This window comes from Geotrypetes seraphini, chromosome 1, assembly GCF_902459505.1.
Source record: "Geotrypetes seraphini chromosome 1, aGeoSer1.1, whole genome shotgun sequence".
In the NCBI taxonomy this organism is placed as follows: Eukaryota; Metazoa; Chordata; class Amphibia; order Gymnophiona; family Dermophiidae; genus Geotrypetes; species Geotrypetes seraphini.
In genome coordinates, this window is record NC_047084.1 from 306,044,912 (window position 1) to 306,070,373 (window position 25,462).

General features: G+C 42.6%; 1 protein-coding gene across 1 annotated transcript in view; it reads right to left on the reverse strand.

The window, feature by feature from the left end:
* The window catches only part of DOK1 (docking protein 1), a 95,930-nt gene extending 70,595 nt beyond the window's left edge, over positions 1-25,335 (reverse strand). Inside the window, exon 1 of the mRNA XM_033955341.1 lies at positions 24,953-25,335. Coding sequence (XP_033811232.1) covers positions 24,953-25,009 — 57 coding nt within the window. The 5' untranslated portion in view covers positions 25,010-25,335. The remainder of the gene's footprint in view (positions 1-24,952) is intronic.
* Between the last annotated feature and the right edge of the window lie 127 nt (positions 25,336-25,462).

Below are 25,462 nucleotides of genomic sequence, written 5' to 3' on the forward strand. Positions count from 1 at the left end.
TGTAATTTGGGGGGAGGAGCCAGCAAGATAAAAAAACGTGAAAAATCGAAACTGTGAATGCTGAAACCGTTAATACAGAGGGAGAAGTGTACAGTGCTCTAATCATTCTCTAGCATTAAGTTTGAAAGACTGAGAAGATATCCATCGTATCCTATATGTTTATATTTCCTATCCCCTAAATTAAAAAAAAATTAATGAGTACCTTTGATCCTTTCTAATGGGAGCATTCATACCCTTATCTTCTGGAAACAAGTAACTAAAAATCACAAGAAGTAGGCTCTTAATCATTGTATTTGATATCAATATTTTAAGCCTCCTGTCCTTTTTTTCATCCCCATGCAGATGAAAGCAGAAAATGCCTGTATTTGTGGAAGGGTCTGAAAGGGAAGCAAGCATTTAATGCTAATATAATGGCTAAAGTATTTAGGTTGCTAGGAACTTTACAAAAAAATTAAAACAGAAGAAAAATCTAGCTGCAGTTGCCAAAAGGATCACAGCACATCAGTTGTGCACACCTTCTCTCTACACTTTAAATTATAAGTGATAGAGGGGACTGAAGGAAGGCTTGTTTTTTCTGAATGAGATTTGAGCAGTACAAGGACTTCAAGAAAGAGGCGACACAAGATGCTTCCCCACTGTTGCTGCATGCAAGACTGAGCAAGAGTAATGGAAACAGTGACAAAGACAAGACTATGACAAGCTGCATGGGGGAAGGGAGTAAGTATGAGGAAGACAGACAAAAACAGAGGGCACAAGACAAGGGGGGGGGGAAGGTCATATGAGAAAACAAAACAGAATGCTTAAAAAAGGAGGAGTATGAAATAAAGGCAGCTATGGTGCAGAATCTGAATGAGATGGGAGGGTTGCCAAATTTCTGCCTGACAATAACTAACTATGCCTAGAGTGGGCAAGACTCCATTACCTGATTCTCTACCTAAACAAAATGGGGGACAGGACAAGAAGCGACAGGCTTAAACTTCAGCAGGGAAGATCTGAGTTAGACAAAGAAAACCATTTTAATTGTAAGGCCAGTCAACTAGTGCAGGAAAATAAGTTCTCCAGTGAGATTTAAACAACAACATAAGTAACTAACAGTAGGTTAGTCAAAAATGTTTCAAAGTGGTCTACAAAGCCTTTTGGAGGTCTGTTCCTGCCTCTATTTCTACTGTTTTATTATCAGCATTGTAATACAGAAAGAAATGTACATCCAAATATTTTTCTTATTAAAATTGCTACAGACAATCTCAAATGGCACATAAAGAGAATCAGAAATACAATAGGATATTTAAAAAAAAAATATGGAAAGAATTTTAATAAAGACTGCATTAATATGTTCTATTTCTATTTAGAAATCAGTACAGTGGAACCTTGGTTTACGAGCATAATTCGTTTCAGAAGCATGCTCGTAAACCAAAATACTCATATATCAAAGCAAGTTTCCCCATAGGAAATAATGGAAACTCGCTTTGATACGTTCCCATCCCCCTCCCGAGGCCAGCGGCGCTGCTCCCCCTCCCTGCTCGCAAAGGCCCCTCCGCACCCGAACTTGAACTTCCCTCCTCCCCCCCACCCCCGTCTGGCACCGGAACGCAGCCCACAGGACGTGCCGGTGCCGCTTGAAGATCTTCCTGCCTCTGCCGGGCCTTGAGCATTCTCCCTCTCGCCGAGAATCTCCTGTGTTGTCACAAGTGAAAGAGCAAGTAAACTTAGCAAGTGAAAGAGCAAGTAAACTTAACTTTAACTGCTTTTCTGTCCTCTGGGGAACCTACACCATCTCCTCAACCACCATATTCTCCAGGGTTGGAAGAGTCCCACCCAGCGTTGGAGGGAACATCTTCTTCCCCACAAACATCTTTACCTTCTGGACTAGAGAACTTATAGTACAATCCTTGGAGCGACCTAAAGTGCTGACCCCAGTGCAGATGGCCATAGGGCAAGGCTCTGAAGTTCTCCCTAAAGATAAAGATATCATTCTAAACAATGTATGGCTAAGTATTAACAGAATAGAGTCATCATTACAAAAAACTTTTGAAATTATGTCAGTTTTCTTCAAATGTAACAGTGAAAATTAATGACTATGATGTTAAACAGGGTGAAACAGCAAAAAAGTTAGAAAAAAATAGATCAAGTTGTTAATACTTTACAAGTTACTGCTGTTTCCAATATTAAAGATGGTATGTTGACTCATGCTAAATTAGAAAAACTAGAGAATTCTATAAGGGCTAAAAACCTCCGTTTATTAATTTTTCCTGTAACACATTATTTGTCTTCCTTAGAACTCTTGAAAATGTACTTGAGGGATATATTACAATATACTAAAGTGGATACTCTTGAATTAGATAACCTCTATTACATTCCAAGAGTGTCTAAAGAAATACTTGAAGATGGTGAAACGGATAAACTTGTTTCACCTGATAGTTTGAATGTATCACAGTTCCTTGAATCCTCTAAGGACATAATTGATAAACAAGCAACTTTAATAGTGGTCTTCAAAACAGAGTTGGAAAAACAGGCTATTCTGAAATTATATTTCTTGAAAAAACAAGACCTGTTTTGTGGCCAACGTGTGACAATGTTTCCAGATGTCTCTAAGCTTAAAAGGAAGCAATTCCTCCAGCCCCTAAGGTGGTGGCAACTGGAGCGACCTTCTTTCTGAAATTCTCATGCAAGTGCTTAGTCTCGTATGGAAGTGATAAGTATATTTTTTTTAAACCAGTCCAGTTAGAAGACTTTATTAAAGGAAAACCTTTGCTGAAAGCTTAATTTCTATTATTAATAACTTTTTATATATTGGAGGAGGGTGTATGATTTATATAGATTGGCCAATCACTGCCTGTGATGTTAAAAGATAGATGGATTTGAATTTCTAATTGATACTGGTGACCATTATAATGTGGGTGATTAATTTCCTTTATATGTTAAATTGTATTTTATATACAGAATTTAGTGGATATTCGTGAATATTTGTTATTGTAATGAATAATCAAATAAAGAATTAAAGAGAAAAAAAAAGATTAATCAACAAAATAACTTTAAAAGTTTCAAAAGAGACCTGTTTCATGAATTTGTACTTAAAAAGATATAACTTTACGTTAACCAATTCATAAAGTTGTATTACATCATTTATTTTATATAAGCCGCTGTGAACTTTCATGAGGTATTGTGGTATATAAATAAAGATTGTATTGTATTGTATCCTGGGCTACTATTTCCAGCTTTGCCTTTTGGTCTGTATCAAGATCCAAAATGGCACTGATGACCCCCTAACAACAGTCTCATAGCACTGCTGCTAGGGAGAATCTTTTCATAGAAGGATGCCCCTAATAATAACACTAAGGCTACAGGAAGGAGTTATCCACAACATGGAAGAATGACCCTTGCAGCAGTGCCATGAGACTACTGCTACAGGTTATCAATATCATTTTGGATCTTGGTGCAGGCCTAGGCAGGAGCAGAGTGGGACCACTCCTGCCATATACCACTACACCACAACAGAGACCTCCCAGAGAGATCGGGGGGGGGGGGGGGGGGAGGAGCCCTCTGGAGGGGCAGGATGAGTGCCACAGTGACAGTTCTTTTACAGTGACTATACTATCGGATAACATAGCTGCACTTGGTGGTAGGTATAGCTGCATTATCAGCCATCACACTAGCTAACATACAATAATGACCTGTGCACTAGCTGTCACTGCCAGCCACTCCTCTGTTCCACCCCTGTCATGACCTAGCATCACTCCTACCATATGCTGGCTGTTTTAACAGTGCATTTAAATAATAACCTGGGTATACATAAATGTTTAACGCATGGTAAAAACTCATGCTAACTACTTAATACAATTAATAAAAGGACTCCTGAAGAACACAAAAATAAACAGAAAAAAACACCAAGACCTGTCACTGAACTGTATATCATTTTAAAGTTATTTATTGTTCCAGGTTTTAAAATTCCCTTCCCCTAGCTCAGTAAAGTTCCTGGCTTTTAAAATAATTAGCATGTCCAATGTGGCCTTTTGTTCATAATGTTTGGGGATCTCTGTTGTAGATGATTTGAAGCTTTTTAAGTCCAGCAATCATCACAACTCAATTCAGGGTGGTAAAAAGTTTTTCAGACATCAGGGTTGTTTTTGGCTACATAAAACAACCATCATAATGGGAAGGCTAAGTAAAAATCCTTTATGTAAAGAAGTGAAAGTGTTATACATTTTATATAAAATTTTATATCCTATTTACTGTTATTAATTTGAAATCTTGTATTCCATGTCCTTAAATCACAAAAAGAAACATTTATAAAGATGTACTACAAAATAACTACACAGCTATACATTTTAGGTTCTGCACATTGTCATAGGAGCCAGGGCTGTGAGTGCCAGTGGGTGCTGGGCAGCCCCAATATTCAGCAAGCTCCTTCATCACATCCAGGGAGGAGCAATTTGTATTGTATACAGTCATTTTAAAATGTCAGCAATTATGCACATGGTGATGGCAAGGCATCAATTTCATTAAGCAGGAGAGGGAACAGGGGGTGATCAAAGCTGATTATTTAAAATTAGCTTGGATGACCAAAGCCAGAGGGATTTTAGGCTAAGTTGTTTAGAATAGATTACAGATGATTTTATTTAAAACTGTAGGCCACAATTCCTTCCAAAAATAGAGATGGTAGCTCCCAATATGGCACACAGCTTCTACTCTTAACATTTATAAGTAGATGTCCATGTGGGTAACAACTGTCCGTTTTCTTGGTAGGATAGGATTAATGCAGCATGACAGGGGACAAATTTGCCCCCATCCCCGCAGGATCTCAATGTACCTGTCCCCATGATTTCTGTCCCTGTCCCATTCCTGCAAGCTCTGCCTTAACTGCACAAGCCTCAAACACTTATGATTTAAAAGTGTTCAAGGCTTGTGTAGATGAGAACAGAGCTTGCAGAAATGGGGCAGGGACAGTGACAGAATGGGATGGGATGGGGATAGAGAGATCCTGAAGGGATGGAGAAAATTTGTCCCCATGTCATTCTCTATGCAGAGGCAAACCAGACAATGTGCCTATAGCCAAAAATCAAGAGGGGATCTAAAAACCTATCAGGTCTCCCACCTGAGGATAATAAGCTTCTCACAACTATGGGATACTGACTTTACTGAGGACTGGTGCAGTATTGCCAAACAGTGAATGGCTGGCAAAAATATATTTAAAATTTGTGATATTGGGTGAGTAAACAAGTTTTTATTTTGCCTATCTATGGGAGATACTGAAGAGCTTTGAAATAATTTCTTATTAGATTTTGGTTTCTTGGGGGGTTTTCTCTTTCTTGAGGCAGTCCCGATAAAGTGGTCTAGATTTATTGAAATGTTGCTTGGAATAATTGTTTTTCTTGTGTGTATTATATTTTTTTTCTATAATTTAACATGTTATGTAATAAATGAACCAGAAAACAACAAACAGACTGCAGACAATGTACAAGATGCAGGCGTTGTTTATTAGTGAATGCAGTAACATATACAACCTTATAGCCAACCAAGGGACCCGACACGGTCCGTGTTTCCGATAACACGCCTTCCTCAGGGGTCCATGGTGGTTAAGGTATAAAGCAAACTGCGTAAAAGATAACAAACACACGCCAATCACGATCAAATGGGGTCAAGCAAGTCTTACACAATGCAGTCTGTTTGTTGTTTTCTGGTTGCTGTTGTTTACTGCAGACTACGTTGGATTTTCTTTCTCCCTTTTGTGCATGTAATAAATGAACAACACAATAAATTAAAAGAAATTGTGATATAATTGGTATTCTCACACCCTTCTCCAAAGTCCTCTCTCCAGAGCAGTCAAGGAAACTCTGGAGGCTGCAAATGATTCAAAATACATCAGTGAAATTACTGCACAATGCCAAGAAACTTGTTAAAAGTTACATTGTTGTTATTGACTGACTACTGGTTACCAGTCTCCTACAGCATCCCTTTTAAAACTGACTATTATACACCAGGTTTATTACTCTGGCTAAACCCTTTATAATTTTGTACTCCCTTACAAACCTATTCATCGAGATCCCCTCAGCACAATCTTGAAATGTTTCCACCACCTTAAGTTGTATTTTTAGATTACAGTCGTCATCTGCCATTCTATAGTGTTTAGGTCCCCGTTTAGCACAGTTACTTACCCTAACAGGTGTTATCCAGGGACAGCAGGCAGATATTCTTACATATGGGTGATGTCATCCACGGAGCCTCGAAGCGGACAGCTTCACAAGCAATCTCGCTTGAAGAACTTCAGAAAGTTCGCAACTGCTGCACTGCGCATACACGAGTGTCTTCCTGCCCGACGTAGGGCTAGCGTCTCCTCAGTTCAGATAGCTAGCTAAGAAGCCAACCAGGGGAGGTAGGTGGTTTGTTAAGAATATCTGCCTGCTGTCCCTGAATAACACCTATTACAGTAAGTAACTGTGTTTTATCCCAGGACAAGCAGGCAGCATATTCTCACATATAGGTGACCTCCAAACTAATCAGAATGGGATGGGAGGAGTGTTGGCATTTAGGAGAATAAATTTAGTAATACTGTTTGGCCAAAATGGGCAACCCATCTGGAAAAAGATCCAGACAGTAATGTGAGGTGAATGTATGAACCAAGGACCAAGTGGCAGCCTTGCAGATTTCCTCAATAGGAGTAGATCTAAGGAAAGCTATAGAAGGCACCATGGCTCTAACTTTGTGGGCTGTGACTTGACCCTCTAGGTGCAGACCAGCCTGAGCACAGCAAAATGAGATGCAAGCAGCCAACCAATTGGAGATTGATCTCTCGGAAACTGGATGTCCCAACTTGTTTGGATCAAAGGAGACAAACAGTTGAGGAGAAGATCTATGTGGCTTAGTCCTTTGCAAATAGAAGGCCAAAGCACGCTTGTAAACCAGAGTATGAAGAGCCGCTTCACCAGGATGAGAATGAGGCTTGGGAAAAAATACTGGAAGTACAACTGATTGATTGAGATGAAATTCTGTAACAACTTTGGATAAGAATTTAGGATGAGTGCAGAGTACCAACTTGTCATGATGGAATACTGTGAATGGTGGGTCCGCTACTAAAGCCTGTAGCTCACTAACTCTGCGAGCAGAAGTGAGAGTGATGAGAAAAACAACTTTCCAAGTGAGATATTTCAGATGAGCTGTAGGCATTGGTTCAAATGAAGGCTTTATCAATTTAGCAAGAACAACATTGAGAACCCAAACTACTGGAGGTGGTTTGAAAGGTGGTTTGACATTGAAAAGTCTTTTCATAAATCTGGAAACCACAGGATGAACAGAAAGAGGTTTCCCCTCTAGTGGTTGATAAAAAGTCGCAATTGTACTGAGATGGACTCTAATGTAGATTGGTTTGAGGCCAGATTGAGATAAATTAAATAGATAATCCAGAACTGAAGACAAGGAGGTAGACTGAGGCTCCTTGTGATGAAGATCACACCAAGCAGTAAAATTAGGCCACTTCTGGTTGTAACATTGTCTGGTGGCAGGTTTTCTGGAAGCATCTAAGATGTCTCTGACAGATTGAGAAAACTACAGGTTTGAAGTTATGTTGAGAGGTACCAAGCTGTCAGATGTAGAGACTGCAGGTTGGGATGAAAAAGAGAACCTTGACTCTGAGTAAGCAGAGATGGAAAAACTGGTAGAAGGATTGGTTCCCTGCTGCTGAATTGAAGTAGAAGGGAGAACAAAGGTTGTCTGGGCCACCGAGGAGCTATCAGAAGAATGGTGGCATGGTCGTGTTTGAGTTTGGCAAGTGTCTTGAGAATGAGAGGGAATGGAGGAAACGCATACAAGAATCTGTCCGTCCATTCCAGAAGAAAAGCATCTGCCTCCAGAAGGTGAGGAGAGTAAATTCTAGAGCAAAACTGAGGCAATTTGTTGTCGTGGGGAGATGCAAAAAGATCTGAGGAGTCCCCCACTGAGAAAAAAATGTGATGGAGAGATGGCGAATTGAATGTCCATTCGTGAGATTGTAGGAGACGGCTCAATTTGTCTGCCAGTGAGTTTTTCTCTCCTTGAATGTCGACACTCTCAGAAAAACATTGTGAAGAATTGCCCCAATTCCAAACCTTCTGAGCTTCCTTGCAAAGGAGGAGAGATCCTGTCCCTCCCTGCTTGTTCACATAGTACATGGCTACTTGACTGTCTGTACAAATGAGGACTACTTGATCATGAAAAAGATGCTGAAAAGCTTTGAGAGCATTGAAGATCACTCTGAGTTCCAATAGATTTATGTGATTTCGACAGTCTGTGGCGGACCAATGTCCTTGAGTATAGAGACTATTGAGATTAGCCCTCCAAGCATAGGTCGAGGAATCTGTTATGAGGACCTTCTGGTAAGGGGGCATCTGGAATAGCAAACCACTGGAAAGATTGGACAAGAGCATCCACTGTTGAAGAGATTGCCGTAGAGCAGAAGTCACTGTAATGTTCTGTGAGAGCGGGTCGAAAGCCTGCAACCACTGAGAAGCCCGGGACCACTAAGGAACTCTGAGGTGAAGTCTGGCAAAAGGAGTCACGTGAACAGTAGAGGCCATGTGGCCTAGGAGAACCATCATGTGTCTCGCTGAGAGTGAAGTGAGGGTAGACACTTGTTGGCAAAGTTGAATGATTGCATCCTGATATTGCTGGGGAAGGAATGCTCTGAGTTGCAGTGTCCAGTATAACTCCAATGAACTGCAGAGACTGGGTGGGCTGCAGTTGGGATTTTGGAAAATCGACCTCGAATCCTAATTTTTGCAGGAACCAAATATCCGTTGTGTCGCTACAGTAACCCCCCGAGATGTAGGGTCTTTTATGAGCCAGCCGTCCAGATATGGGAAAACCTGTAGTCCATGACTTCGTAAGGTTGCTGCTATCACCACCAGGCACTTGGTGAAAACTCTGGGAGATGATGCCAGGCTGAAAGGTATCACTCTGTACTGATAATGCTGATTTCCCACCCAAAATCTGAGGAACTTGTGAGAGGCTGGATGAATGGGGATGTAAGTATAAGCCTCCTTGAGATCCAGAGAGCATAACCAATCGTTGTGATCCAGAAGGGGTTACAAGGATGCCAGAGAAAGCATACAAAACTTTTCTTTGACAAAAAAGTTGTTGAGAGCTCTGAGATCCAATATTGGTTGAAGACCTCCTGTCTTCTTCGGAATAAGGAAGTAACGGGAGTAAAACCTCATGTTCTGCTGTTCCAGAGGAATTCCCTCAATGGCATTGAGAGCTAGCAGAGCTTGTACTTCCTGGAGAAGAAAGGGGGGTCTGTGACGAATTGGAAGGAAACTCTCCTGGAGGGTGGTCTGATGGAATCTGAAGAAAATGAAGAGAATAACCCTCCTTGATGATGGAAAGCACCCAGAAGTCAGAAGTGATCAATTCCCATCATTAATAAAAATGGTGTAGACGACCTCTTACGGGAAGAGGAGGAGACAGAGGCAGAGAGATTGATATTATGCTCCGGCTGAGATGGTCAAAAAGGCTGTGCAGGCTTGGCTGCAGCCGGTGTCTGAGGCTTCCGCTGACGTTGTTGCTGTTGTCGAGTCTGATTCTTTGGCCTGGAATACGGTGCAGATTTAGGGGGATAGCGCCTCTGATAAGAGGAGGAAGGCTTAAATCCTGTGGAAGCCGAAGTTTAGGTTTTGGTCTGAGTAAGGAGGCAAAGGATTTTTCATGCTTAGACAAATGCTTAGTAGCATCCTGAATGGATTCCCCAAAAGTTCTTCTCCAAGACAGGGGATGTTTGCTAATCTGTCCTGGAGATTAGGTTCCATGTCTACCAGCCTTAACCATGCCAACCGTCGTATAACCACTGAGAATGCTGCGACTCTTGAAGAAATCTCAAAGGCATCATATGCTGCCTGTACCATGTGCACTCGGAGTTGTGTGAGAATATGATGCATATGTTTAAATTCAGATATACGACGAGAAGGCAAATATTTGAAACATGAAGGCATGGTTTTAATACAAAATTTCAAATATGAGGTGAAAACAAAATTATAATTCAGAATTCTATTGGTCATCATGGAATTCTACGACCAAATTTGTCCATTGTTCTATCTTCACATCCAGGGGAAACTGCAGCATACACCTTAGAAGGGTTGGATTTTTTCAAAGAAGATTCAATCACCAAAGATTGGTGTGAAAGTTGAGGTTTTTCAAATCCTTTACACTGAACCACCTTGTAACGAGAATTCAGTTTGGCTGGCATTGCTGGAACTGAGTAAGGAGTATCTAGATTCTGCTGAAAAGTATGTTTAAGTATACCATTCATGGGCAGCTTAAGAGACTCTTTAGGAGGATGAGACAGCTCCAACTCCTTACAGCCTCTTTTACAAAGCTGCGCTAGCGGCTGCCGCGAGGCAACAGCCTCAAAGCCCTTTAAATCTCTATGGGCTTCGGGGTCGCTAGTGCGGCTTTGTAAAAGAGGCTGTTAGTGTATTTAGAATCAGATTCTAAGTGGTCTCTGAACGGCCAGCATGACTAGACTCGCTGCCTGAATGGCCTGAGACTCCAATTGGGAAGCTGGTGGCTTCTTAGCTAGCTTACCTGAGTCGGTGACATTGATGTAGACATTGATACATCGGGTGACAAGGATGACTTCAATGTCGATATCTTTGATGGTGCAGCCTTCCCTGAGGACGATGACTTGATCAAGACAGGCTTCATTGATGTCGAAGATTTTTTCCTGCTGAACTCGACGGTTCTTCAGAAATCGTTTCTGTAGCGTGTGCAGTGCACATAAGACCCGAGACAGCGGTCTGGGCCCAGACACTGCATACACCAGTTGTGCGGGTCAGTTATCGAAATTGCACGCTGACACCAGCAATACTTTTTGAATCCAGTTATCGGACCGGACATGGAGGGAAAAATGGCCTCAGCCAAATCGAAGCCTGAAGGCTGAGGCCATGGAGTAGGCCCCACCGTCAAAAACGGAGATGAAAAGAAAGAAAATATAATTGATTATTTTTTTTAGTGTTATAGAAAAAGAATGACACAAAGCACACACTCGACGAAAAAAAGACAAGTTGCGGCTGGAAGGCACTAATTTAAACGCAGAGAGTTCGAAGTAGGGATTTCTCAGCTCTGTGGAAAACTAGAATTGAGGAGATGCTGAGAAGACCCGCACCCTACGTCGGGTGGGAAGGCACTCACGCATGCACGGTGCGGCAGTGGCAAACTTTCTGAAGTTCTTCAAGCAAGATTGCTTGTGAAGCTGTTCGCTTCGGGGCTCCATGGACGACGTCACCCATATGCTTGTCCTGGGATAATATAGAATTATCAATTAATACTCATAATGGAAAGTCCTTAAATGCATTTAAGCATGCTTTAAATAAAAATATACTATACCTTAACATTTTCTTCTGTTTTATTTTAATATAACTTTGTTGGCCGCTTTTGCTGTAGATCACATGTCTTTTTTTATTTATGATTTCTCATTTCTATCTTTTAGTGTCTTAGATGTCATTTTACTTTTTAGACATTGATTACATTAACTTGGTAATCTGGTCCTCCTTATATAGCCTCCTTGTGTCTCTTACTTTGTTCTTGTTCCATTTAGTTCCATTGTAAACCGCTTAGACCAGAGGTGGCCACACTTTTTCGGCTTGCGAGCTACTTGTCAATGACAATGTCAAAATGATCTACTAACAATAAAATAAAAAAAACCCACAAAGCACACTGTACACAGAGAAAATGTTAATTATCATTTATATTTGAGTTTTTTTTTTAAAGAGTTCAAGGCAGATGACCTTAAAATATGCAATGTCACCTCATTAACAACTTTACAAAAATAGACAAATACCCCCCACCCCCGTTTTACTAAACTGTAATAGCGGTTTTTAGCGCAGGGAGCTGCACTGAATGCCTTGCACTGCTCCTGACGCTCATAGGCTCCCTGCGCTAAAAATCGTTATTGCGGTTTAGTAAAAGGGGGCCATGCTGCAAAATATAGACAGAAGATATAAATTCTCAAAACGGACCGATTTTGATCACTAAATTTAAAATAAAATTTTTCCCACCTTTGCTGTCTGGTAATTTCATGAGTTTCTGGTTGCACTTCCTTCTTCTGACTGTAAAGCCAATATTTCTTTCTTTCTGCCTCCTGCATGCTTCCTCTCCTCCAGACCTCATTCTATTCCCCAATCAACATCTCTCTCTGTTCCTCCATGAGTCCAACTCTTTATTCCTCTCTCCCTGCCCACCCCCCTTTCTTTCTCCCTGCCTCCCCTTTCTGTCTGCCTTTTTTTCTCTCTCCCTACCCCCTTCTTTCTCTTTCTGTCTCTTTCTCTCTCCCTACCCCCCTTTCTGTCTCTTTCTGTCTGTCTTTCTCTCTCCCTATTCCCCCTTTCTCTTTCTGTCTGTCTTTTTCTCTCCCTACCCCCTTCTTTCTCTTTGTCTGTCTTTTTCGCTCCCTACCTCCTTTCTTTCTCTCTTTCTCTCTTTCTTTCTGTCTCTCCCCACCCCAGCCACCGTTGATGATTTCTCCCTGCTTCCCCCCAACAAAAACTACCATTGCTGATTTCTACCTGTTTCCCTGACACCAGGCCAGGTGCATTCAAGCGCCGGGCCCACAAGCCTGCCCACCCCCATGTCAATTATGACATCGGAGAGGAAGTTCTGGACCAGCTAGGCACCTGGCCCGGAACTTCTTCTCCGATGTCAGAATTGATGGTGGGGGTGGGGAGGCTGTGGGCCCGGTGCTTGTGCATGCCTGGCCTGGTGTCGGGGAAGCAGGGAGAACAGAACGCAAAGGCAACGCGAGCGTAGCCTGGGATGGGTTCTGTGATCGACTCGCATTGCCTTTGCAATCTACTGGTCAATCGCAATCGACCTTTTGGGCCCCTGGCTTAGATAATTCAAATTTAATGGTCAGTTGTAACAGCATGAGCGGGGTGGGATCTGGGCAGTATACAAACAGCCAGCCACAAACAGAGAAGGTAAAAGAAAATTTTTTTATTAACTCAAAAAGGGAAAACCTGTACCCCATTATGTCACAAGAACATAAGAATAGCCTTACAGAGTCAGGCAAATGGTCCGTCTAGCCCAGTATCCCGTCTTCATGGTGGCCAATCCAGGTCGCAAGTACCTAGCAAAATCCCAAATAGCAGCAACATTCCATGCTACCAATCCAGGGCAAGCAGTGGCTTCCCCCACATCTGTCTCAATAGCAATTATGGACTTTTCCTCCAGAAACTTGTCCAACCATTTTTTAAAACCAGCTATGTTAACCACTCTTACAACATCCTCTGGCAATGTGTTACAGAGCTTAACTATTCTCTGAGTGAAAAAAATATTTCCTCTTATTGGTTTTAAAAGAATCTCCATGTAACTTCAACAAGTGCCCCTAGTCTTTGTAATTTTTGAAGGAGGAAAAAACAAAACAAAACATTTTTTTAATGATCCACTTATACCTGTTCTACACTACTCAGGATTTGGTATACTTCAATCATAGCCTTCTCTTTTCCAAGTTGAAAAGCCCTACCATTTTAGTCTTTCCTCATATGAGAGGAGTTCCATTCCATTTATCATCTTAGTTGTTCTTTGAATCTTTTTTAATTCCGCTATATCTTTTTTGAGATAAGGTGACCAGAATTGAACACAATACTAAAGGCGAGGTCACACCATGGAGCAATTCAGAGGCACTGTAAAATTCTTAAGTCTTGTTTTCTTTAGTCTCTTTTCTAATAATTCCGAGCATCTTGTTTGCTTTTTTGGCTGCTGCCACACATTGGTCCAGGCATTTAATGAGCAGTCATTTGTTTCAAAAGTCCATAGGTAAGCCTGTGGCTGACAGGACCAAAGACCTGGACTGTGGTTTGTAACAGCCACACCCCAAACACAATCTTTGTTCAGCCAGGTAACAAGTTCTAGTCCTAACTAGACCAAGAGTCAGGTTCCCAAATATTCAGCAAGAAAGGTTTTGGCTGACCTCAGCCAAGTAGAATGTCTAGTGGTTGTAGTTAAGGAGTATGCTGGGGCCACTTTTTCCTCTGGGACTTCTTCACTTAGTTCTGAACCAGTGTTCCCGCTAAGCTGCGTTGGCCTGCGCTCGCGCACAAAATATTACATCGCAGCGCAAAGTTTCTCTTCACAGCGCACACACGCGTCGGTAAGGTAAGGGGACGCATTGGGGGGATTGCACTTCCCCACAATTGCCATGCTTCGGTTCCTCTTCTTCCTTCCTTCCTCCCCCCCCCCCCCGCGGGACCCTGCGGCACCATCAACTCTTACTCCCTCTAATGTCGGCCCTGCAGCTCCAGACTTCCTCGCACCTTCTCCCCTCCCCCTTTGGATCGCTATTATTTTAAATGTTATAGCCGCGGAGCTGTATCCATCAGTGGAGATGTCTAACCTCGGCCTGCCCCGGAACTCTTACTGCAACAGTGACTTCCTGTTCCTGCCTAGACGGGCGTCTGCTGCAGTAAGAGTTCCGGGGCAGGCCGAGGTTAGACATCTCCACTGATGGATACAGCTCCGCGGCTATAACATTTAAAATAATAGCGATCCAAAGGGGTAGGGGAGAAGGTGCGAGGAAGTCTGGAGCTGCAGGGCCGACATTAGAGGGAGTAAGAGTTGATGGTGCCGCAGGGTCCCGCGGGGGGGGGGGAGGAAGGAAGGAAGAAGAGGAACCGAAGCATGGCAATTGTGGGGAAGTGCAGAGCTGCAGGGAAGAGTGTTGCGGTACCCAGCTGGAGGGAGAAGGAAGATGAGGGAGGGAATTAAAGGAGATGCCAGGGCTTGGAGCGTAGGAGGAAGGTATGCCAGTCTAAGGGAAAAGGAAGGGGGAGATGTGAGAGCATGGAGGGGGAGCGAAAGATGGAAGAAAAGGAAAGGAGAGAGATGCCAGAGAATCAGGGAAGGGGAGATACCAGACTATGAGGAGAGGTGTGGGAGAGGGAAGGCGAGGAGAGAGATGCCAGACCAATGGGGTGAAAGGAGAGATGGAAGGGGGAGGCATACAGTTTCTGGAAGGGGCATAGAAGGAGAGAAGATGCCATATAGGGGAAGAGAGACGGCAGACAGTGGATGGAAGGAAGAGAGTTACAAGAAGATGAGGAAAGGAGAAACCACAGAAGACAAAGGTAGAAAAAAATTTCTATTTATTTATTGCTTTAGGAGACATGTGTCACTGTTTCTGTGAAGCATTGTATGCAGAGTCCAGCTTCTTGCTGGTTCAATTTAACCTTTGTCTATGTATTTTTATTTTATCCCCCCTTTTACAAAACTGTGAAGCGTTTTTAGCACCAGCCTTGGTGGTAGCAGCTCTGATGCTCAGAATTTTATGAGCATCAGAGCTGTTACCTCCGTAGCTAAAATCCACACTACAGTTTTGTAAAAGAGGGAGGGGTTAGTTTGTGATTACATATTCCTTACTAGGCGAAGGTGTTTTCTGTGTTCTGTGTGTTCGAAAGACATGGTTTTCTGTTAGGATTGACGGTGTAGGATTGATCTGTGCTGGTCTGGCTTGTTTAGTTTTACAATGGGTGTATTGATGTACTGCTCACTGCAATATGTAAGATGCTGCCTTTTCCTAGGTACTCATGTGTGACGTGTGGTTTGTTACTAAAAATCATGTTTTTCTTACAGATGGGGGGGGGTGCCAAAAAATGATGGGCCCCGGATGTTACATATGCTAGGTACGCCACTGTATGTAAAGATACCAGAAAGCTGGCGTAGCAAAAACTTCTAAGTTTTGAGTATTTAACCCTCCCACAATCTCACGGGCACTCGTTTCAAGTTTATTGAGATTTTGATTTAAACGCAATATCAAATATTTTCAATGCGTATAACAAAAATAAATTTGGGGAAATAAATAAAACCATTTGAACCAGTGTTCCCGCTAAGCTGCGCTGGTGTGCGCTGGCGCACAAAATATTACATCGCAGCGCACACGTTTCTCGTCACAGCGCACGATCGGAAGAGGCGTACGGCAGATGGCAGGGCGGCGAGAGGAGAATCGGGCGAGTTGGCTCATAACTTGCTGGCGCCCGATATTTTTGGCTCACGGTGAAAAAAGTTTGCTCACAACACCCGCCCGCTTAGAGGGAACACTGGTTCTGACCCTGCCTTATATACTTCTTGGCAGCTGCTTCCCTGGCTCCTTGCCATGTCACTTCTCCCTAAGGAGGAGCTACCTACTGTATGTTACGGTAGTTCTGACAATGTAAGGTGGTATTCAGCAGGGGGAAATGGTAGTGTCCTATAGACCAGTGTTCTTCAACCTTTTTACACCCGTGGACCGGCAGAAAAAAAATAATTATTTTGTGGACCGGCAAACTACTAGGACTAAAATTTAAAAATCCCGTTTCCGCCCCATCTCCGCGAGCTCGGTCCCCACAAATCATCTGATCCCATCCACACAAGCCTCAGTTATGATTTTATATTGAATGTATTTTATTAAAGTATAAAAAGAAACAATATTCTGTAGAATTGTCATTTTATAAATACAAATAATTCAGAGCAAGGATCAACAAAACCCCTGTCTCCCCTCCCCTTCACATATATCCCCTCTACTATCAAGAAAACTGAACAAGCCAAATTATTACAGAATGCTACACAGAAATATCATGCTAACAGAATACTGAAGTAACACATGACAGGAATAGTTTTAGGGGAGTGCAACTAGGGCAACTGCCCCCTGGTCAGAGAGCGCCCTGAGCCAGCTGAAAGCTAAAGAAGCACTGCCTGGGTTTTGCAGTCCCCAGTTATGTCTAACACCAGCTCTAGCAGGATATATATTTCAAATCTGATATATTCTAATCACAAAATAGAAATAAAATTATTTTTTTCTACCTTTTGTCGTCTCTGGTTTCTGCTTTCAATCTTTTTTTCACTCTCTTCCTCTCAGCGTATGCCCTCTCTGTCTCTTCAATCCAGCATCTGCCCCTTCCATCCACTATCTGTCCTCTCCCCCTTCCATATGGTATCTGTCTTCTTTCTATGTCCCTCTCCCCTTTCCATCCAGATTGTGCCCCTCTCTCCTATTTACATGATTCATTCCAGCTTCACTGCTCTCTTCATTTTTATCTCTCCTACACCAGATCTATCATCGTTGTCCCTCTGCTTATTTTTCTGCTGACCCCTTCCTATCATCAATCTCTCTACTTTCTCATGCCTGGGTCTCCCCTTCCCCTCCTCTAATCTCTCTGCCAGCTGTTTCCTTCCTTTTTTCATTCTCCCTTCCCTCCTCCTCCTGTCCAGCAGTAACTCTCTTCCCTTCCTCCCCTCCCAGCAGCATCTCTCCGTCTCCCTCTCCAGTAACAGCTGTCCCTTTTTTTTCCTTGCCCAGCAGCTTCCCAGATTCCTTTCCCTCCTCCCCTCCCAGAAGCATCTCTCCTTCTTCTCCCTCTCCAGTAGCAGTTGTCCATTTTTTAATCTTGCCCAGCAGCTTCCCAGATTCCTTTCCCTCCTCCCCTCCCAGAAGCATCTCTCAGTCTCCTTCTCCCTCTCCAGTAGCAGCTGTCCCTTTTTTTCCTAGCCCAGCAGCTTCCCAGATTCCTTTCCCTCCTCCCCTCCCAGAAGCATCTCTCCTTCTTCTTCTCCCTGTCCAGTAGCAGCTGTCCCTTTTTTTATCTTGCCCAGCAGCTTCCCAGATTCCTTTCCCTCCTCCCCTCCCAGAAGCATCTCTCCTTCTTCTCCCTCTCCAGTAGCAGCTGTCCTTTTTTTTCCTGGCCCAGCAGCTTCCCAGATTCCTTTCCCTCCTCCCCTCCCAGATGCATCTCTCCTTCTCCTTCTCCCTCTCCAGTAGCAGCTGTCCCTTTTTTTCCTAGCCCAGCAGCTTCCCAGATTCCTTTCCCTCCTCCCCTCCCAGAAGCATCTCTCCTTCTCCCTTTCCAGTAGCAGCTGTCCCTTTTTTCCCCTGCCCAGCAGCTTCCCAGACTGATAGTGGTTTTCTCCCCTCCCAGCAGCTCTTCTTACTTCCCAACGCAGCGATTCACGAAGGCAGCCTCGGGTCCTTTGTTGGGTCGCGCCACCTCTGAGGAAAGAGGAAGTTGCATCATCAGAGGCAGCCGCGACTCAGCAAAAGCCCCGAGGCTGCCTTCGTGAATCGCTGCGCTGGGAAGTAAAGGAGAGCTGCAGAGAGGGGAGAAAGCCACTGTCGGAGGCTCCCCAAGATCTCTCCGGCCCAGCGCACGCTTCCGATGCTGATCTTGCCGGTCCTGCGCGGACCGGCAGGAAGTTCAAATGAGTCAATCTTGCCGGTCCTGCGCGGACCGGCAAAAATTTCCTGCGGACCGGTACCGGTCCGCGGACCGGCGGTTGAAGAACTGTGCTATAGACTCCCTTACAGAGATATATCAAATAAAAATAAAATACAACCTAAATAGAGAAAGGATTTAACTAAGAGCTTTTTCAGTTGTAACTAACTTTCAAGTACAATAGATAATTTTTCTGCCCTGAAGAGCTTGCAATTCAAATTTATACCTGAGGATGTGGAGGGTTAAATTAATTTCCAAAATTGCAAGGAGCTACGGTGGAATTTGAACTAAGCTTCCCTGATTTCCAGTCTACTGCTCTAACTATAAGAGCTGATCCTAAGTATGGCAGCAAGTTGCAAGCGAATACAAGGAATAAATCAATGCACACTCACATGCAGCTGCTAACACATGCAAAAATCAGTCCTTGCAGTTTCCCCCAGGCCTTTGATCTGAGAGGAGGGTAGTATGGGAAAATGGGGCAGGTAAACAGAGGTTTAAGTAGGGTCTGATTGAGACCTAATTGTAGTTTTAATGAAAGCTTGCTCAGTTCGGAGTAGTTTTGCTGTTCCTGACTCAAGCCTGTGTTGCCCACTCTTAGAGCTTCGCTGCAAGTCATTTCAACCCCCCACATGATCATAAAGAGACACACAAGATTAAAGCCACATGTTCCAGATGCCTGGCCTCTGTTTTGAGCATAAAGCGACTCATCTTTTTGCAAAGGCAGCTTTCAAGAAATAAACAGACCATGTGATTAAACAATATAGTAAATTCCACATGTGTAGAGATTATAATGCCTATAAAGAGGAAGAGATCAAATGTCAAGTATAGAAGTAGATTATGTAACTGGCAAAAAAAGCAATAACATGGACAAGATTGCATTAATAAGAAAGAGAACGTAATTCACATATTTACACCCATATATCTTAAAACTTAAATGTAGACACACTGTGTATCAAGAGAAATTTTCTGATGCAGACAAATTCAGACTACACTGCTCTACTGAGTAAGTCATAAGAAAATGTTTCTGCACAATAATTCTCCCAGTGAAGTCTTTAGATTTGTCTTCATTGAACTCAGAAGGAAATATGACGCCAGGTGAACCGAGCACATTTCCTGAACATGCATAAAACAAGTACTCACAACTTGTTGCTGTAGGATTAACAGGTATTCTGTAACAGTTCTTACTTGTAACTAAATAGTTGTTCTAGACTCAAGAACTACCTTAAGATGTAATCAGACTCCTCTTTAATCTTTTTTCACCTAGTCCCCAGAACAATTACACTGCTAATAAACCAACTTGCTCTGCAACAGTTAGCAAGAACAATGAAGAATCAGTTTTCTTTTTAGAAGCCTTCCTTTCTACTCTGCTTTGTCAACATCAGAAACTCAAATTTAGTTTCAAGTTTTGTACATAGGAAGCAAGCATATGGTGAAAATTAAAAACTTGTGAGAGCAAAAAGTCATATAAACCAAAACCATAGATTCAAGAAACCTCCAACAAGGCACTAAATGGCCCTCCATCTTAAGGGAGAAAGCATGACAAAAAGACAATTAAATGGCAAGAAAATGACAAAATAACAGACTTTTTGTGGGAACAGGGAGATAGTCCATTAGTTGCCCAGGGGAAAAGTTACCTATCATATCATGGATTTTTCTGTTATTGCGTGTAGCCCTCTGCCTGACTCAACACAGCCCATAAAAGTGCCAGCCCTAAGCCATGGGCCACAAACTACAACTCCCTCTGGAACCTGGCTACTGTAGGTCAGAAAGTGTAGCATCTGCACAAGTGATCAAGACTCACTACTTCAGGGGAGATAAAGCCCAGCTTCTCTGCATAGCAATGCACAGTACTACTACTGAGCAAGCACGCCCAGGGGAAAAGCTACCTATCATATCATGGATTTTTCTGTTATTGCATGTAGCCCTCTGCCTAACTCAACACAGCCCATCAAAGCACCAGCCCTAAGCCATGGGCCACAAACTACAGCTCCCTCTGGAGCAGCAGCCCCCCAGGGACTATTTTGCGGCCCACGATCTGTCCTCTCCACTTCACAAGTTTTCCAATTGTGGAGAGGACAATCACATACAGACCACGACTGCTGTAATTGGCCAATGGCTCGCGGCTCGCCTAAGGCAGGGGTCCCCAATCTGCTTCCCTTCCTGTCTCATTGCCCTCCCCTAAGCCACCGCAATCGGGGAACAGGCCAGTGCCGAGGTTTTAGCTCTCCCTGCTTATCTTCCCCAGCTCGGAGCCGACCAATTCTCGCCACCCAACATCAATTCTAACGTCGGGGAGGAAGTTCCACGCCAGCCAATCGCTGCCTGGCTGGCCCGGAACTTCCTCTCCGATGTTAGAATTGACATTGGGTGGCGAGAATTGGTCGACCCCGTGCTGGAGAAGATAAGCAGGGAGAGCTAAGACCTGGCCTGTTCCCCGATTGCGGCAATGGCGGCATGTTCCCCAATGGTGGTGGCTTGGAGGAGGGCAAGGAGAAATAAAGAAAGAAAGGGGGGGATAGGGAGACAGAAAGAAAGAAGGGAGACGGGAAACAGAAAGGGGCATGGAGAGAGGAAGACAGAAAGAAAGGGGGCACGGAGAGAGAGAGAAAGACAGACATATAGAAAGAAAGGGGGCATGGAGAGAGAGAAAGAAAGAAGGGGGCAGGGTGAAAGAAATAAAAAGTTTGGGGAGGGAAGGAGACAGATGCCAGACCAGAGGAAAGGAAGGAAGGAAGGAAGGAGGGAGGGAGGAAGAGAAAGGAAAGAAAGATGTCAGACCATGGAAATAGGGACAGAAGAAGAGAGAGATAGAAGGGAAGGCAAGACATGGAAACATAGATTTTGAAAAGAAAGCAGAAAAATTTAATATTAAGTTAATGCCAAAGATGGATGCAAGGCAGAAAGTGAAGACAGAGAGAAAAATAGTCAAAAGACAAGAAGGCCCTGGAAACATAGTTAAAAGCACAGAAAAATAAAGTCACCAACCAACAAAGGTAGGGAAAATGATTTTATTTTCAATATAGTGATTGAAATGTGTCAGTTTTGAGAAAGGAAAGATATTAAACTTTAAATGCGAGGGCTGCAGAAAAAATAGTTAATGACAATTTTGCATAAGGTAAAACTTTTTAAGAGTTTATAAATCTTTCCTTTAACTGTTAAAGGAAAGATTTATAAACTCTAAAGAGTTTTACCTCATGCAAAGTTGTCATTTCTTTAATAAGACATTAATTATTTTTTCTGTGGCCCTCCAAGTACCTACAAATCCAAAATGTGGCCCGCAAAGGGTTGGAGTTTGAGACCACTGCTCTGGAGGGTCAGCAGGTGTAGCAACTGCACAAGTGATCAAGATTCACTACTTCAGGGGAGATAAAGCCCAGCTTCTCTGCATAGCAATGCACAGAACTACGGCTGAGCAAGCACAAGATACTTTGAGGTTCCTAAGAAAAATATTCTCTAAGGCAGTGGTCCCCAACCCTGTCCTGGAGGACCACCAGGCCAATTGGGTTTTCAGGCTCATCCTAATGAATATGCATGGAGCAGATTTGCATGTCTGTCACTTCCATTATATGCAAATCTGCTCCATGCATATTCATTAAGGCGAGCCTGAAAACCCGATTGGCCTAGTGGTATTCCAAGACAGAGTTGGGGGACCACAGCTCTAAGGGGTCCTTTTACTAAGCTACAAATTGGTGTGCAGCACACTAAATATTTTTTCATTTTTGCATGAATGGGATGAGGGGGGAAATAGGTGTTTCTGTGCTAATTAGTTACTGCAAAGTAATATAGCTTAACTCAGTGGTTCTCAACCCTGTCCTGGAGGACCACCAGGCCAGTCGGATTTTCAGGATAGCCCTAATGAATATGCATGGAGCAGATTTGCATGCCTGGCACCTCCATTATATGCAGATCTCTCTCATGCATATTAATTAGGGCTATCCTGAAAACCCGACTAGCCTGGTGGTCCTCCAAGAGAGGGTTGGGAACCACTGGCTTAACTAATTAGCACAGGATTGCCATCTGAGCCCTTAGCGCCTACAAAATAAGTGTTGGGTTTTTTTAATGGCTGCACACTAATGGTAACATTAGCATATAAAAAAGAAAAAATCCAACCAAATCTGCAGTGAACCAAGCAGCAAAGCAAAAAACAAAACAAAAACTGCAGACTATGTACAGACATTATTTATTATACCGTCAATGAAATACAGTAAATATACAACCTTATTACCAACCAAGGGACCCGACACGGTCTGTGTTTCGGATAACACGCCTTCATCAGGGGCGAGGCACATTCAGTTCTAGCATCGGATTCACGCAGGCACTTGTTTGATACCTTTTTATTGCGGTTTGTTTCAATACCTTATCCACCATGGACCTCTGATGAAGGCGTGTTATCCAAAACACAGACCGTGTCGGGTCCCTTGGTTGGTAATAAGATTGTATATTTACTGTATTTCATTGACGGTATAATAAACAATGCCTGCATCCTGTACATAGTCTGCAGTTTTTGTTTTGTTTTTTGACATTAGCATATAGCCATTAATGAAAAAAAAAGCAATACTGACCATTTTATGGCTGTGATAAAAATAGCTTTAGTACACAGGAAACACCCACTAAGACCTCTTTATACCACAGTTTATTAAAAAGATACCTACAATACCGGTACTACAGCAGGGGTAATCAAACCTATTCTGGGGTTTTTACATCCAGCTGGCTTTTCATGGTAGCCATAATGAATATATAGGAGAAAAATAACCTACTGATTTTGTGATTATACAATATGATACCTGTAGTGTCCTTATAACAGATTCTGGAAGCCCTACACTAGGAAAAAAACAAAACATCTAGCGCACTTCAATGTAAATAACAATTAGAGGCTTCTTATGAAAACAACGCTCAGAAATTTGACCATCTATATGATCTTCTTCAATCATCACACTTCAATGCCCCAATAAAGGAGTTACTGAACTTGATTAAATTCTCTGAGGTAGCCCTAGGCAAAACGCGTTAGAACCCAAGAAGAACCCTGAAGCTATTTAGATATAACTTTTCAGTTTGACTAATATGGATAATTTAATCAAGTGCAGTGCCCTTTATTGGGGCATTGAAGAGTGATGATTGAAGAAGATCATATAGACGCATAATTCCAGGTTTGCCCGGCTTTGATCTAGTGGACAAATTTCTGAGCGCTGTTTTTATAAGAAGCCTCTAATTGTTATTTACACTGAAGTGCGCTATATGTTTTGTTTTTTTCTGGATTTAATCTTTTCTGGCAAGCACCTAAGTAACATTTTCCCAGTTGTTTTTTGGGGAGCCCTGCACTAGGGCCAGATATAATGAAAGGGTTTGCCCCATTTTGTATTTATAGGGAAATGTTTTATTAAATCTGACTTTAGGTAAACCACATACACATATACCTATAGTATAATAACCAGATTGCTCAATGCCGATGTTATTCTCACTACATTCTTTCCCTCTGATACCAAGTACTGTTCATTCTCAATGAACTTACACAAACTGATAACTAATGCACAGACATTAGACTTCTGTACAAAAACTTCTATGGACCTGTTCTGAAGAGCATAATGACTTCACAAAATTGCATGTCATGTGAAATATAGCACCCAATACCTGGAAACTTGCAAAAGACATATGCACTATTTTTCACATGACATGCACTTTTGTGAAGTTATTTGCTACAGTACAATTTGCAATAGTAACATTCAATTTAAAGTTGGTATTGTTTATGTTTGCTCTTAGTGGTGCTTTGAGTCTATATTTGTATTTATGTTGCTGTATATCAAGCTCTTTTGTCACTGATCACTGTCTTTTTTTTGCATTTCATTTAGTGCTTGTTACTACAATTTATTCAATAAAGACTTAAAAATATTTAACCCCCCCAAAAAAACAAACTGAAGAGCTAAAACGTAACTGCAGGAAATTCAGCGTTTATAATACAGCAGTGCTACTTCTGCAAACATGTTCTTGCTTAAGTTCTTTTTATTCTATCAACATGCTCATTATTACACTCTTTGATACAACCTCCAGTTTTGTCCTGGCCTAGAGTCATAGAAACACCAAGACGACTGAATTTTTTAAAAATGTATTATTTATTTACATATTTATTATACTGTCTTGTTATGAGCAGGTTGATTTGTTGGCTTTGCATATGGGGCTATATTCAGTAAATGACGCTTAAAATTCATCACTGAAAGAAAAATCAGCATTGAACGGCATTCTATAAAGAACACTCTATGGGAAAAAGAGCCCAACTATGGGAACAAGGATTTACAGTACATCAAGAGAATCCAAGTGCAAATTCCGGCACATAACTAAGGTGATCCCCGGTATTCTGTAATAATGAACACCCCTAACCCACCCATGCTCCTGCCATTAATTCCTAGTGTTCCTCGAACTCTCTTCAGATATTTCTCAAAAAATCAGATTGTAGAATGTATGTTCATATAACTGAGAGTATCCTCGATATTTGGAAAAATATATATATATATTTTAAGGGTTCCCATAGTAAAAAAAAAAAAAAAAAAAAGTCACTGCCCTGCCCCCCAACTCATCCAAAGGAAGTAGTTGCCTAAAAAATCCCCACTTCGCTTTTAGGAATCAGACTGCCAAATAAGGTGAGCGTGCCTAGACACTTTTCGGGGATAAAGAGTCGGAGTCGGAGCCAGGGTCGGGTCCAGTCGTCAGATTACTTTATGGAGGTCCTAAGAAAGCGGAAATTGCAACCCTGCACTTACCTTGCCAAACTTCTGGTGCTGCACATGCAGCTGCCCCTCCTTGACCGGTTTATCCATGACAGCACCGAGGCAACTCTTCTCCAAGTCCTGACATAGGCGTCGGGGAAGGAGGTGGGGGAGCCGCCCGGGTCCAAGCCCCACCGACTTTTCCGCGGCTCCCCACAGCGCTGGTCCACCAAAGAACTGACGAGCTCCAGCGCTAAACTTACAACCCGCGACGAGAAACTATCAAATATAGGCGAGGACACAGAAGCGTTGCCAAGTGAATGGCTTTCGTAGCTAGCTAACGTCCCTTTTCTTTTTTTTCTTTTTTTTTTAATATGACAGCAGTTGACAGCGAGACACACACCTCCTCAGTTCTACTACGGCTACTACCGGAAAAGCAAGAAAAAAAAAAAACAACCAAAAACAAAACCCTGGACTCTCTTCTACGCTTGCGCACCAGAATGTCTACGTCACAGACTATCAACCAGTGGCCTCTGCTTTCCGTTTTCGCGGTCACTTTTATCG